This window comes from Siphateles boraxobius, unplaced genomic scaffold, assembly GCF_051911475.1.
Source record: "Siphateles boraxobius isolate OS27281-9 unplaced genomic scaffold, OSU_SipBor_1 77, whole genome shotgun sequence".
Taxonomy (NCBI): Eukaryota; Metazoa; Chordata; class Actinopteri; order Cypriniformes; family Leuciscidae; genus Siphateles; species Siphateles boraxobius.
In genome coordinates this window covers 23,260,001-23,276,947 of record NW_027509205.1, presented here as the reverse complement: position 1 = coordinate 23,276,947, position 16,947 = coordinate 23,260,001, and the positions used below count along the sequence as shown (strand labels likewise).

At 40.2% G+C, this 16,947-nt stretch overlaps 1 protein-coding gene across 1 annotated transcript in view; it reads left to right on the top strand.

Annotated features, from left to right (window-relative positions):
* Positions 1-454: 454 nt before the first annotated feature.
* The window catches only part of rigi (RNA sensor RIG-I), a 30,936-nt gene continuing 14,443 nt past the window's right edge, over positions 455-16,947 (top strand). Inside the window, exons 1-11 of the mRNA XM_077218452.1 lie at positions 455-677; positions 1,542-1,673; positions 3,297-3,478; positions 4,481-4,625; positions 7,179-7,334; positions 7,407-7,505; positions 10,612-10,771; positions 11,610-11,856; positions 12,200-12,362; positions 12,779-12,880; positions 12,968-13,125. Coding sequence (XP_077074567.1) covers positions 572-677; positions 1,542-1,673; positions 3,297-3,478; positions 4,481-4,625; positions 7,179-7,334; positions 7,407-7,505; positions 10,612-10,771; positions 11,610-11,856; positions 12,200-12,362; positions 12,779-12,880; positions 12,968-13,125 — 1,650 coding nt within the window. The 5' untranslated portion in view covers positions 455-571. The remainder of the gene's footprint in view (positions 678-1,541; positions 1,674-3,296; positions 3,479-4,480; positions 4,626-7,178; positions 7,335-7,406; positions 7,506-10,611; positions 10,772-11,609; positions 11,857-12,199; positions 12,363-12,778; positions 12,881-12,967; positions 13,126-16,947) is intronic.

Genomic DNA, 16,947 nt, shown 5'->3' with positions numbered 1-16,947 from the left:
AAAAAGTAAAATAGTTGCACACACAATTCTTTGCTTTTTACATCAGTTATACAGTTTAACTACGTTTATTTTAGGACTTGTATATACTGTGGAATTAATTCTTCTCCACACTTCTATATTTGTTACCTCAATATTATTATTTATTATCAGAAATGTTTTCCAAAGTATCACGAGCTTTTGAGGTATAAAAATTATTTTGGGTGTTCCCCTTTAAGGACTTTATGGATTATTCGCCAAAGGGACACTTATGATTTCATTTTCGGTGAAATTCTCACTTGTCGTTGTGGTTTTTGCAGCACGTAGCAACTGTCACTGTAAGGAGTGTTGGCCGTGTCTTAAATCCTCGTGAGCTGACTAACAAGACAGTAGTTTTGGGTTTCGTAGGCGGTTTGAACACGCCTTTATAGACAGCTGACTAGATGTTGAGACGGCTGAGGTAAAATATATTTCGCCTCCTTGTTTGTAGTTTCGCTTTTGTTTCTGGATCAGATGTCGTGAGCTCAGGCTCAGTCAGGACTTATAATCATAAGCAGTCTTCATCATAATCATCCTGTCCCCAATCGCCGCAAAAATGTACGAGCTGGAAAAGGAGAATTTGCGGCGCTTGAGCGATTATATCGCGAAGTTTTTACGACCGTCACTTATCAAAACCTTCATTACGACGCACTTTGATAAAGGTGAGTTAATGAACGAATATCAGCAGGTAATCAGTTCCATAAAACCTGCAGAAACTTGTCATCTTAGTCAAAATATTGAGTTGATATTTGATTAGAGGCCTCTTGGATATAATTCTATATCAGTAATATATTTGTATTGTGTTTAATAATTTGTATTAAATAATCAGAGAGTGGCTGCAGGGCTGTTAACACCCTGAAAAGACTTTTATGTCCTAAAATGATTGTTTTAACTTATTGGTGGTTATAAAAAGGACCCTAAAATATTATAAATGTAAATATATATATATATATATTAACGTATTATTAACGTGTTTATTTATTTATTTATTTTTTATGAACATTCTCTTTATTACATTTTCTACATTGGCACAAAGAAAAAACTCCATTACATACCACATAGCACTGCCTTGCAGACCCCAGTTTGAAAAAAAAATGAAAAAATAATTTAATGAATGTTCATGATATTTTTAGGTAGTTTTTATTTTTTAGATTTTAAGTTTTCATGTTAATTAATTTAAGTACTTTCATTAGTTTTGTTGTTTTTTAAAATTTTTATTTCTGTTTAGTTTTTTTCCAGTTAATACTTTTAGTGCTTTAATTTATTGTATATAGTTTATTTCCTAGGCAACATTACTAATTTTCATCTAGCTTAACTAATATATATTATTTATTTTATTTCAGCATTATTTCACTAAACAAACGTAATACATTTTATAGTAGTTTTAGTTAACGATAATAACCCTGATGCACTCTATATGGTAGTGAGTGGGACTTTTTTCGTAACGGTTTGTAAGATTTTAGTTTGATTTAAAATGACCGGGCAATTCCATTCTGTGTAATTCTGTTCTATTCTATTCTGCACAGAGATGGTGGAAAGGGTTCTCTCTGAAGAGGAGACGTCTGTGACCGCCGCTGCCCAGATGTTGCTGGAACGGATGTGTTTTCTAGAGGAAGAGGGCTGGTTTCAGGCCTTTCTTGACACCCTGTTCGCCTCAGGTGAGATCAGTCATTACAGGAGCAGGGGATAGATGCTATTATTTACAAGTGAAGGTGGCACCATTTTATTTCGCGATTTGTAAAAATAGTTGTTAGATTCTTTTTATACTTAGTGCAAATAGTGGCAGATACTACTTGCACCTCATTGTATTTTAGTACATTTTAAAACAGTATGCAATAACAACATATTCAGTGTATATGATTATAATTATTCAAATGCTTTATTCGGACTTTGACATTAGCTCCTCTAAACCTACTTGTTAAACAGTTTATTCCCACTATTAAATACCAGTTAGGCACCTTATTTCCACTTTTTGAATTTTTTTTTAAAATTTGTATTTAAAATAAACGCTAACTCCGAGCTGATTTGCGATTAAAAATTCGAACTAGAGTCTGAAACGTCAAAATCTAACTCTCCACACCACTGTTATCAGACAGGTTTCTTTTGTAATTTCGCCTGGCTCAATCAGTCAGGCGGGTGGAGTTAGTGTAAATAGTCCATGGTAACAAGGTGGGCGATTTGAATCTGGTGTAAATAGATGTTCCGTTTAAAGTCCCCTTGTAGTCAATTATTTGATCCCTTAAAGGGGAACTTGGCAACTATTTCAACTTAATAAAACCGCTTAGAAATCATTTGGATGGTTAAATAACCTGTTCTGGTGGGAATGGTGACTCTCCCCGCTCCCCCCAGCGTTCCCAGGCGGAAAACCAACCTTGCAACATGAGGATTAACGTCCCGGTAAGTTGTAAATAGGATGTCTCGTGAGAAGCGAGAAACACGAACTGCTTTATGGCAATTCAACATTAACACACATGCCATATGATACTGTGAATGATGTATTACCCACCTCGGTAGACACAGCTCCACACGATAAAGTTGGCCGGCTCCAATAATAACAAATAGACATGAGCAGCGGTAGAAAGGGGGAGGAGGGGCCGCAAGTCAGTTTTTTTACGACAGTGTTGGGAAATATACTCCCTATAGCTGTAGGAGCTCATTGACAAAACATGCGACCACAAAAGTGAAAATCATCAAAGAAATTGCTAAAGTTGCCAAGTTCCCCTTTAAAACTAATTTTTGATCTCCAAAATGACATATTTAAACATTTTCCCTGCAAAAATGTTCTTCATGCCTTAAAATATCATGGATGTAACTTGACACCCTCGCCTCATTTAGTATGTGCGGTTATATGAATATGCAAATGAGCCCCGCCTCCACTCACTCACTCAGCTCAGAGATCCATTCATTGACGATCACACGTTGATCTGATTGGTTACAAGGTAGTTTGTGACGTCAGAAAAAACAGCGATTTCAAACCGTGTTTTTGAGACTGTCTTTGGTTCACTGCAGTTTTAAGGAGAAAATACTCAGCAATGCTGTCGACTTATGAATTTACACATGGTTTGTCTTAAAACATATTAAAAATACCATTTTCATAATAGGGGGACTTTAAAATCAGTGGAACGTTTCCATCGTGGAAAAGGTTCTTTAGATTTTCAAAATGTTCTCCATACTCAGAAAAAAAATTATTTTTAAGAACTGACCATTGAAAGGTTCTTTGAGGAACCAAAAATGGTTCTTCTATGACAACGCTGTAAATATCGCTGTGTGTGATGCTGTAGAATATACCGGTCTGTACAAGGCCATTAAGGATTGGGACTTCCATGAGTTAGAGGAACTGAATGACCACCGAAAGCTTCTGGAGAGAATCGAAGCATCGATCACCAAGCTCATAAAGCCCAGCGAGCTGCTTACGTACATGAACGACTGTCTCAAGCCCAGAGAGTGCGAAGAGATCAAAGCGGTGAGTCTCCGCCTGCTGTGGTTGGGTTGTGTGAAGTACACTATATACACTACCAGTCAAATGTTTTGGATTGGTAAGATTTTTAATGTTTTTAAAAGAAGTCTCTTCTGCTCACCGCTGCATTTATTTGATAAAAAAAAATTTGTGAAATATTATTACAAATGTGATTATATAGTAAAGTGTAATTTATTCCTGTGATCAAAGCTGAATTTTCAGCATCATTACTCCAGTCTTCAGTGTCACATGATCCTTCAGAAATCAGTATAATGTGATGATTTGATACTCAAGAAACATTTATAATTATTATCAGTGTTGAAAACAGTTATTTACATTTTTATTTCAGGATTCTTTGATGAATAGAAAGTTCAAAAGAACAGCATTTATCTGAAATAGAAGCTTTTGTAACATTAAACACTACCGTTCAACAGTTTGGGGTCAGTAAGAATTTTTATTACATTTTTTGGTGGAAAGAAATAAAATAAATCAGTACTTTTATTCATCAATGATTAATTAAATTGATTAAAAGTTACAGTAAAGACATTTATAACGTTTCAAAAGATTCTATTTCTGATAAATTATGTTCTTTTGAACTTTCTATTCATCAAAGAATTCTGAAAAAGTTTTTTAAACAACTGTTTTCAACATTGATAATAATCATAATGTTTCTTGAGCATCAAATCATCATATTATAGTGATTTCTGAAGGATCGTGTGACACTGAAGACTGGAGTAATGATGCTGAAAATTCAGCTTTGATCACTGGAATAAATAACATTTAAAAATATAATAAAATAGAAAACAGTTTAAATTGTCATAATATTTAACAATATTACTGGGTTGTTGCTGTTGTTTTTTTAATCAAATAAATGCAGCCTTAGTGAGTAGAAGAGACTTCTTTAAAAAACATTACAAATCTTACCGATCCAAAACGTTTGACTGCTAGTGTATGAATGTTCCTCTCATTCTGTGTGTGTGTGTGTGTGTGTGTGTGTGTGTGTTACAGGAGGAAATCCAGAAAGGTTATATCGCTGCCAGTCAGAAACTGGTGGACACTCTCCTGCGCTCGGACAAACCGAACTGGTTTAAGGCGCTGAAGATGGCGCTGGACGCCTGCAGCTGCTATCAGGCACTGGAGCTGCTGGAGTCCAGTAATACTGACATATTCAGCCACTTATTTTATCTTTCTTTCATTTGTTCATTCATTTATCATCTATCTACACTATATTGTCAAAAGTTTTGGGACGCCTGCATTAACATGCACATGAACGTTAATGACATCTCATTCTTAATCCGTAGGGTTTAATATGGAGTTGGCAGCAATAACAGCTTCAACTCTTCCGGGAAGGCTTTCCTGAAGGTTTAGGAGTGTGTTTATGGGAATATTTGACCATTCTTCTAGAGGCGCTTTTGTGAGGTCAGGCACTGATGTTAGACGAGAAGCTCTCAGTCTCCGCTTAATTCATCCTAAAGGTGTTTTATCGTGTTGAGGTCAGGACTCTGTGCAGCCAGTCCAGTTCCTCCACACCAAAATCGCTCATCCATGTCGTTATGGACCTGCTTTGTGCACGGGTGCGCAGTCATGTTGGAACAGGAATATCCCTAAACTGTTCCCACAAAGTGGAGCATGAAATTGTCCAAAATGTCTTGGTATGCTGAAGCATTAAGAGTTCCTTTCACTGGAACTAAGGGGCGGAGCCTAACCCCTGAAAAACAACCCCACACCATAATCCCCCCTCCACCAAACAACCCCACACCATAATCCCCCCTCCACCAAACAACCCCACACCATAATCCCCCCTCCACCAAACAACCCCACACCATAATCCCCCCTCCACCAAACAACCCCACACCATAATCCCCCCTCCACCAAACAACCCCACACCATAATCCCTCCTCCACCGAACAACCCCACACCATAATTCCCCCTCCACCGAACAACCCCACACCATAATCCCCCCTCCACCGAACAACCCCACACCATAATCCCCCCTCCACCACACAACCCCACACCACAATCCCCCCTCCCCCAAACAACCCCACACCATAATCCCCCCTCCACCACACAACCCCACACCATAATCCCCCCCTCCTCCAAACAACCCCACACCATAATTCCCCCTCCACCACAAAACCCCACACCATAATCCACATAAGGCCACATGAAGTTTGGAGGTCTGTAGCTCTTGACCCTGCAGAAAGACTTCTGTGCACTGTGTACCCCGCTCTGGGGTTTTACGTGGGCTTCCACTTCGTGGCTGAGTTGCTGTTGTTCCTAATTGCTTCCACTTTGTTATAATACCACTAAAAGTTGACCGTGGAATATTTAATAGTTAAGAAATTACACGAATGGACTTATTGCACAGGTGGCAACCTATCCCGGCACCACGCTTGAATTCACTGAGCTCCTGAGAGCAACCCATTCTTTCACAGATGTTTTTAGAAGCATCTGCATGCCTAGTGCTTGATTTTATACAACTGTGGCCATGGAAGTGAAGGAAACACCTGAATTCAATGATTTGGAGGGGTGTACTTATGGCAATATACAGTGTATCTATCTCTCTGTCTATGTATCTCTATCTATGTATCTCTGTCTGTCTATCTATCTATGTATATCTATCTATCTATCTATCTATCCATCTATCTATCTATCCATCCATCCATCTATATGTATCTCCATATCTATATCATCCATCCATCTATATGTATCTCTGTCTATGTATCTCGGTCTGTCTATCTATCTATGTATATCTATCTATCTATCTATCTATCTATCTATCTATCTATCTATCTATCTATCTATCTATCTATCTATCTATCTATCTATCTATCTATCTATCTATCTGTCTATCTATTTATCTATCTATATATATATATCTGTCTGTCTGTCTGTCTATCTGTCTGTTATCGCCCATCCATCTGTCCATCTATCCTTTTGTCAGTTCATCCCTGTCTCCATTCTTTCTTCCATTTTTACATCCATTAGTGATCAACCACTCATTCATTATCATATCCATTCTTCATATCCCCCAACAACAATATAATCATCTTCCATCCTTATATTGTAATATCTTTCCGATTACTCATGGGACAATCCAGCAATAGGGCGATTTATTTTTATTTATTTATTTATTTCAAGCAAATAGTGTAACAACAGAAAAGATACAGTAATATATATAATATACAGTAGTAGTAGTGTATAAGTTTTTAATTAGTAGTTTGTGTTGTTTAATTGTATGTGTATGTGGTGTGTACCTGTTGTGTTACCTGTATGTTTACCTGGCTGCAAGACAAGTTTCCCTTAGGGGACAATAAACTGAAACTGAACTGAAACTGAATAATAACTTATACACTTATGCTTGAAATGGAGTGGGGAGAAGTAAAACTTATTGAACCCCACCCCAGTCTGTCAAAAAATTTATACAAACAAAATAGCTGCTTCCTTCTTCAATAATCTCAAAGTAAAAAAAAAGAAGAAGAAAAAATTAAAAAAACTATTATTAATAATAGTAATAATAGTACCTCTTTGAGAAACAGTATTATAGTTGCACAAGTGCAAAACCACACATACATACTATACATATTCATAATATACAAATATTACCTCAGGTAGCAATGATTATCAAATGCCAACAATGATCAGTTCATTCTGTCTCATGATGATGTTGAAGATAATGATGATGATGGTGATGTATGTCTTGCAGATGGAGGCGGTACGACCACAATCGGCTGTGGATCAGACGGGGAGGCGGATTCCATGATGACCGTGAGTTTTGAGTACAGAGAGGAGGCTGAGAGTGAAGACATGCTGATGAGCGCCAACAGCATGACTGTCACAGAGACACCCAGCGGGTTCAAAGGTACACAGCCCAACATCATGTGACCTTCACCTCAGCGCTTTTGTGTTTGCTGACCTTTGACCCTCCTTGCAGGGGAATGCGTGCGTTCAGGTGAGCTTAAGCTGAGGGAGTATCAGAAGGAGCTGACGGACGCTGCTGAGGGGCAAAACACCATCATCTGCGCCCCTACAGGTGTGTCACACCAAACAAAAGAGACTTTCACATACAAAACACCTTAAACTTACCAATGAGTTTGACTAGCATTCACACATGCATTGCTGCTATTCGTATACCAAAATACCATTTGCTAGTAATTACTTTTAATGCTAGAATGTATCGTTGAATTTACCTAAAAATGACAAGGCATGCTTTTATCCGAAGCAACTTAAAAATAAGTAGAACTAATCAAACCAACAAAAGGCCAATAATATGTATGTGTTGTGACCAGTCCCAGTTAGTCCAGCACAGAACACATAGCAAGTTTTTTTAATAGATAGAATAGAAATGGAATAGTAAGTGTTAGAATTAATGGATCAAGTGTTGTTGATAAAGGTGCATCTTCAGCCGTTTCTTGAATATGGTTAAAGATTCGGAAGCTCAGGTTGAGTTCAGCAGGTCTTCACCAGCAGGGAACAGTCCAGGTAAAGGTCTGGGAAATTGATTCGGTGCCTCTTTAAGATGATGCACCACAAGATGATGTTCACTTGCAGAACACAAGCTTCTGGAGACCTATGTCTACAGTAGTAAGTTTAGGTTTAGGAGTGCAGAGCCAGTGGTTGATCTACAGGAAAACATCAGTGCCTTGAATTTGATGTGAGCGGCAATTGGCAACCAGTGCAAGTTTATGAGGAGAGGAGTGACATGCGATAAAGACACTCTTGCTGATCTGGATCAGTTGCAGAGGTTTAACAGTGATGCTGGAAGGATAGAGCATCACAATTGTCCAGCCTGGATAGAACAAGAGCTTGGACAAGGAGTTGTGTAGCATGCTCTGATAGGAAGGGCCTGATCCTCCTGATGTTGTATAAGGCAAATCTGCAGGACCGTGCAGTTCCAGCAATGTGGTCTGTGAAGTTCAACTGATCATCAATCTCAACTCCAAGGTTCCTGGCTGTCCTGGATGGAGTAATGGTTGACAAATCCAGCTGAATGGAGGAGTTGTGATGAAGTGTTGGGTTTGTCAATAACACAAGCAGTTGTGTCTTAGCAAGGTTGAGTTGAATGTGATGGTCCTTCATCCAGCAGGAAATGTCTGTCAGGCAGGCTGAGATGTTCACAGCTACCGTCGGATAATCTGGCTGGAATGAGAGGTTGTTTGTCATTAGTGTAGCAGTGATAGGAAAAGACATGTTTCTGAATGACAGATCCTTGTGATGACATATAGATGGAGAAGAGAAGCGGTCCAAGCACTGAGCCATGAGGCACTCCAGTAGCTAGATGATAGCACTGATAGGAAAAGCCATGTTTCTGAATGACATATCCTAGTGATGACATGAAGATGAAGAAGTGAAGCGGTCCCAGTACTGAGCCCTGAGGCACTCCAGTAGCTAGATGATAGCAGTGATAGGAAAAGCCTTGTTTCTGAATGACAGATCTAGTGATGACATGTAGAAGGAGAAGAGAAGCGTTCCAAGCACTGAGCCCTGAGGCACTCCAGTAGCTAGATGTTATGACTTAGACATCTCACCCCTCCATGACACCCTGATGGACCTACTGAGAGGCAAGACTTGAACCACTGAAGTGATGTACCTGAGATGCCTTTCATCGTGAGGGTTGACAGGAGGATCTGGTGGTTGACTGTGTCAAACCCAGCAGACAGATCCAGCAAGATGAGTACTGAGGATTTGGAAGCTGCTCTTGCCAGTCTTAGAGCTTCAATAACTGATTGTTGAGTGTCTGCTTTTGAAGCCATATTGGTTGTTGTCTAGGGGGTTGTTCTGTATGAGAACAAATATTTTTGTAATGAATGGAAGAAGGGATCCTGGTCTGTAGTTTTCTAAAAGTGCTGGGTTTAGAGTGGGTTTCCTAAGCAGTAGGGTTATATCAGAGACAATTTATATAGACACATGCCACTTCCTCAATCCTCAATACAACTATATAGGGAAACCCCGTAACGCCAAAGATGGCGGTTGTATGCACATGTCCCGCCCCTCCCGCTGGAAAGCAAATCGTCTGCTTTGAACAGTCAAGCCGGGAAACATTTAAGCCTATCGTCTGGTTCCACTGACGCATGCGCACAGTTGAGGTTTGCGACAGCGGAAAATACGTTACTGTTTGAAAAGGCGGCAGATTTGTTATGCAGTGTATGTGTGTGTTGTGTAAATATAGATGGTGACGTTATATGCTGTATCCCTAGCTTCAATTAGGAAAGCATTTCTTCAAGGGTTTTAAAAAAATAATTTCATTTTACAGAACACATAACGTTATACAATGAGATTACAAAAAACTCTGTCCATATCAGGGGTACACACTCAAAGCAAAGAAAAAGTGAGACACAAGATGAACAAGACACAAGAAAATAATAATTCAAAATATTGTACTGTACACAGTAATGAAACAGATGACATTGAGCATTTGTTTAAGTGCTCGGCACAACACCGGCATTCTGGATAGAGACATAAATGAAGTTGGTGTCGTGAACCCTTGCGCATGTGTAGTAAAAGTATAACTTGTGGGGAAAAAGGCGTTTTAAACCTTATTTTGGGGCAAAGTCATCAAACTATTTCAGCGATTTTTGTCATATTTTTCTGCTGTTTCTATACATGCAGTTTTTATGTCCCAGTGACCAGTGAAAGTGCAGTTCTGACTCTCTGCCCATTCATTTAGATAGGAGCCTGGTCTTGTTAGTCCGAAATAGCTGCCCGGAGGCGTTGCCAAGATGGCATGACTTGGACTTTGGTTATATGAAATATCAACATATTAACACACATTGTATCCTGTTCACACATCACAGAAAATTTGTTAAAGTGGACATTCAATGTAAAGTCACCCTCTATCTATTTTCTAAATGCATGCTATTGATCTTATTGGGAATAAATCATCCATGCACGTTTCATTTTTTATTTAAGTTTTTACCTTTAAAGTCACAACTCAGTGCTATGGTGAAACATCAGACTTCTCTCAATCATTTAGTCAGCTGTAACTCTGTCCCTTTCTCTTACTTAGATCATCCTCCGTTTTTAATGCAACATTAATTTCTCAACATCACATAAAAAACGAATAAATAAATATTTACTCTACCGGTCAAAAGTTTGGAATAATTGTATTTATTTGGCTAATTTTTCCCTCTTTCCCTCAGGATGTGGAAAAACGATTGTGGCCGTGGCCATCTGTGAACACCACCTGAAAAAGTTTCCCGGACGGGCAAAGATCGTGTTCTTGGCAACCAAGGTCGACGTCTATGAACAACAGTACAATCTTTTCAAGAAACACTTTTCCAGTACTGATCCCAACATCAAGTAAGGACCACACCCCCCCCATCCCCCCCCCCCCCCACACACACACACTCACTCACTCACACACACACACTCACTCGCACGCAAGCACGCACTTGCTCACTCACTCTCATACACACTCTCACACTCACACACACACACACACACACACACACACACACACACACACACACACACACACACACACACACACACACACACACACACACACTCCACACGCACACTCCACACGCACGTTCAGTCACTCACTCACTCACACACACACACACACTCACTCACACACAATCACTCGCACGCACGCACGCACGCACGCACGGACGCACACACACACTTGCTCACTCACTCTCATACACACTCTCACACACTCACACACACACACACACACTCCACACGCTTGTCAGTCACAAACCTCACACGCTCACTCACTCACTCACTCACTCTCACACACTAAAAACACTCACGCATGCACACACACACACCCACACACACACACACACAGTGAGTGAGTGAGTGAGTGAGTGCGTGAGTGTGTCACACACTCACTCACTCACTCACTCACTCACTCACTCACTCACTCACTCACTCATACACACTACACGCACACACACACACCCACTCACTCACTCACTCACTCACTCACTCACTCACTCACTCACTCACTCACTCACACACACACACACACACACACACACACACACACACACACACACACACACACACACTCACTCACTCACTCACTCTCACACACACTCCGCATGCTCAAACACTCACACACGCACACACACCCACACACACACACACACACACACACACACACACACTCACTCACTGTTTGCTGCAGGGTAACAGGTATGTGTGGTGATATGGATCTGTCGGTGCAGCTGCTGATAGAGAGTCATGATATCGTGGTTATGACGGCCCAGATCCTGGTGAACGCGCTTCATAGCGGAGAAGTGCCGTCACTGGACCTGCTGTCACTCATCCTGCTGGACGAGTGTCACAACACCACCGGGAAACACCCGTACAACAACATCATGACCCGCTACCTGGACACCAAACTCGGCTCCAGCACACAGTCTCTGCCACAGGTGCCACAGCACACCATATCCTATCCTTTCATGTATTTATTTATTTATTTATTCATTCATTCATTTATTTATTTATTTATTTATATATATTTTCCTGTATTTATTTATTTATTAATTTATTACCAGGCCCCGAGGGGGCTGTAGACCCTATAGTATCTGTTAGTTTTCTTCACTCACTAATCTTCTTCTTCACGAATGGGAGTCTTCAAAACTGCTTGTCCTCTGTATAATCGTGGGAATGCTAGAGCCCAGCAGTGTCTCAGTCCTTTGCAGTCTATTCTGTTGTATTCTATTCCAGTGTTATATTCTTTTCCTGATTGTTTTATAACCCCACCTGTCTCAGATCGTGGGCCTGACGGCGTCGGTTGGCATCGGTTCATTCAAGGACAGAACTGAGGCAGAGAACAATATCTTACAGCTTTGTGCCAACCTGGACACCAGGGTCATCGCCACGGTTACCAAACACCTGGACGAGCTCAGGACGTACGTGCACACACCTGATAAAGGTGAGGATTTACAGAAACACACACATGTACAATCTTACCTATGACACCTTACTATTATTATTTATTTATTTATTTATTTTTTAACATTTTACAAGTAACAACAATTAACATTCATTCAATTAACATAAATCCTACTGATATTTAAAATTAACAATGAGTAGAACAAGTGACTTTGTACGGGGGACATAGAGTATTGACATCTAAACAGATAATACATAAAATTATTAAATAATTAGAAAAAACAAACATAGAAATATAAAGAAAGGCAAATAAATACATTTGCATTACTTTCGTTTTTACTCAAGTAGGGGATAGAAAGATCTAATTCAAACACGGTATCTCATATAAATATGTTAATCTTATTTAATATCTGGGATGTATTGCACATGATTATTAATCATGCCTGTGTGTGTCAGAATTTTTTGAGGTTCCTCAGCGCACGTGTGACCCGTTCATCAGAATCATCATGAACATCATGAGTAACATCGAGCATCTGGCGCAGAAGGCCTTCGACATCGGTATGCGGTCCGGACCTACGTGCACATGCTGTAAAAAAACACTAATAAACACTGTAACTCACACAAACACGTGTCTCTGTGTCTCAGAGAGCCTGTCAAACATCAAGACCCACGAGTACGGTTCTCAGAAATACGAGCAGTGGATCGTCTCGGTTCAGAAGAGCTGCAGAGTCATATCCATGAAGAACTCAGAAGAGGAGAGACGAATCTGCCGAGATCTCTACAACTACACTGAACACCTGCGGGTGAGACAGACAGATAGAAAGAGTGATAGACAGAAAGACAGAAAGAGTGATAGATAGACAGACAGACAGACAGACATACATATAAATAGAAAGACAGAAAGATAGATTGATAGACAGACAAACAGACAGAGTGATAGACAGACAGACAGACAGACAGGGTGATAGACAGACAGACAGAGTGATAGACAGATAGACAGACAGTGACAGACAGAGACAGACAGATAGATAGATAGACAGACAGAGTGATAGACAGATAGACAGACAGAGTGATAGACAGACAGACAGAGTGATAGACAGATAGACAGACAGAGTGATGAACAGACAGACAGAGTGATAGATAGACAGACAGAGTGATAGACAGACAGATAGACAGAGTGATAGACAGACAGACAGACAGACAGACAGTGATAGATAGATAGACAGATAGATAGATAGACAGACAGACAGAGTGATAGATAGATAGAAAGACAGAGTGATAGACAGACAGACAGAGTGATAGACAGAGAGACAGATAGATAGATAGACAGACAGACAGAGTGATAGATAGATAGAAAGACAGAGTGATAGACAGACAGACAGAGTGATAGACAGAGACAGATAGATAGATAGACAAATAGACAGAGTGATAGACAGATAGGCAGACAGACTGACAGACAGACAGAGTAATAGATAGACAGACAGACAGACAGACAGTGATAGACAAAGAAACAGATAGAGTGACAGATAGATAGATAGATAGATAGATAGATAGATAGATAGATAGATAGATAGATAGATAGATAGATAGATAGATAGACAGATAGACAGACAGACAGACAGACAGAGCAATAGATAGACAGACAGAGTGATAGACAGACAGACAGACAGAGTAATAGATAGACAGACAGACAGTGATAGATAGACAGACAGAGTGATAGACAGACAGATAGGCAGACAGACAGACAGACAGACAGAGCAATAGATAGACAGACAGAGTGATAGACAGACAGACAGACAGACAGACAGACAGAGCAATAGATAGACAGACAGACAGACAGAGTGATAGACAGATAGATAGACAGACAGACAGACAGACAGACAGAGTAATAGATAGACAGACAGACAGTGATAGATAGACAGACAGAGTGATAGACAGACAGATAGGCAGACAGACAGACAGACAGAGCAATAGATAGACAGACAGACAGACAGAGTGATAGACAGATAGATAGACAGACAGACAGACAGAGTAATAGATAGACAGACAGACAGTGATAGATAGACAGACAGAGTGATAGACAGACAGATAGGCAGACAGACAGACAGACAGACAGACAGAGCAATAGATAGACAGACAGAGTGATAGATAGTCAGACAGACAGACAGACAGACAGACAGAGTGATAGATAGACAGACAGAGTGATAGATAGACAGACAGACAGACAGAGTGATAGATAGACAGACAGAGTGATAGATAGATAGACAGAGTGATAGATAGACAGACAGACAGACAGAGTGATAGACAGACAGATAGACAGAGTGATAGATAGACAGACAGACAGAGTGATAGATAGACAGACAGAGTGATAGATAGACAGACAGAGTGATAGACAGACAGACAGAGTGATATATAGACAGACAGAGTGATAGACAGACAGACAGAGTGATAGATAGATAGACAGACAGACAGAGTGATAGACAGACAGACAGACAGACAGAGTGATAGATAGACAGACAGAGTGAAAGATAGACAGAGTGATAGATAGACAGACAGAGTGATAGATAGACAGACAGACAGACAGAGTGATAGACAGACAGATAGACAGAGTGATAGATAGACAGACAGACAGAGTGATAGATAGATAGACAGACAGACAGACAGAGTGATAGCCAGACACATAGACAGAGTGATAGACAGACAGACAGACAGAGTGATAGATAGACAGACAGAGTGATAGATAGACAGACAGAGTGATAGATAGACAGACAGACAGACAGACAGAGTGATAGACAGACAGATAGACAGAGTGATAGATAGACAGACAGACAGAGTGATAGATAGATAGACAGACAGACAGAGTGATAGACAGACAGATAGACAGAGTGATAGATAGACAGACAGACAGAGTGATAGATAGATAGACAGACAGACAGAGTGATAGACAGACAGATAGACAGAGTGATAGATAGACAGACAGACAGAGTGATAGATAGACAGACAGAGTGATAGATAGACAGACAGAGTGATAGATAGACAGACAGATAGACAGAGTGATAGATAGACAGACAGAGTGATAGATAGACAGACAGAGTGATAGACAGACAGACAGAGTGATAGATAGACAGACAGAGTGATAGATAGACAGACAGACAGAGTGATAGATAGATAGACAGACAGACAGAGTGATAGACAGACAGACAGACAGAGTGATAGACAGACAGACAGACTAGGGATGGGCATGATTAATCGACGATCGATTATTGATCATTAAGAATTTCGTCGATCACGTTAATTTGTTATCGATTATCATTAAACTAATGCTGCTGCGTTGCGTAGTGTGAGTGGAAAGTGAACGTGTTCCCCGGGCTGGTTGGTCAAGTTAGCCCGGAGGTACCTGTGCATCCCGGCAACGTCAGTCCCCTCAGAGCGGGTGTTTTCAGCGGCTGGACTGAAGCCTTGTTTACACTCGACGCGTCCGCACGAGCGCGAAGGTGAGCGCGGCAAAAATGACGTCATTGCGGTATTCGGTGTTTCACAGGCGAGCGCGTCGAGTATAAACGCCTCGTCTGTTTGGGTAGGTGCGCGCGCAGTCTGCGGAGACTCGCGCTGCAGAGCCAGGCGAAAGTGTAAACGAGGCTTGACGGTCAGGTTGCGGTCGCGTCTGACCTCAGATCATGTCATCAACATGCTTATCTTTCTCAACAAAAATCAGTAGACTGGTGTAGAAGTTGTATGTGAGTTACTAGTTATTTTTTATGAGGCTTTGTTAAGTAGCCTAGCCGAATTGATTGTTACAGTAGGTAGGCTAATCTCTCTCACCCTCTTTCTCGACTCCGTTCTTGGATAGTTTTGAGTTACATTTTGACAAAACCTGTCAGATCTAAGTATTATTATGTTTTTGGTTAAGTTATTGTTTAACATGATTTTTTTTATTATTTATTATTTTGGAACAAACGAGGGTCTCTGTTTAAGAACGCAAACTCGCAGCTGCAGGTTCCGTTGCTTTCGAGCACCGCAGCGCATATATCTTCAAGTTTAGCCTAACCGAACGTCCAGTTTTACTGCCACAAGTTGATCATCTTGTAATAAAGATCTAATCGAGGAAAAACGCGCTGTATTTTTGTATTTTCATTGCATTTTTAATTTATAAAAAGTATATAATATAAAAATAAATAATGAATTTGAATATAAAAATATGAATGATTAATCGATAGTCGATCGTTAATTCTCCCGACGATCGACTAAGAAAATTTAATCGAATGCCCATCCCTAAGACAGACAGAGTGATAGATAGACAGACAGAGTGATAGATAGACAGACAGACAGACAGACAGAGTGATAGACAGAGTGATAGATAGACAGACAGACAGAGTGATAGATAGATAGACAGACAGACAGACAGAGTGATAGACAGACAGATAGACAGAGTGATAGACAGACAGATAGACAGAGTGATAGATAGATAGACAGACAGACAGAGTGATAGACAGACAGATAGACAGTGATAGATAGACAGACAGACAGAGTGATAGATAGACAGACAGAGTGATAGATAGACAGACAGACAGAGTGATAGACAGACAGACAGACAGAGTGATAGATAGATAGACAGAGTGATAGAT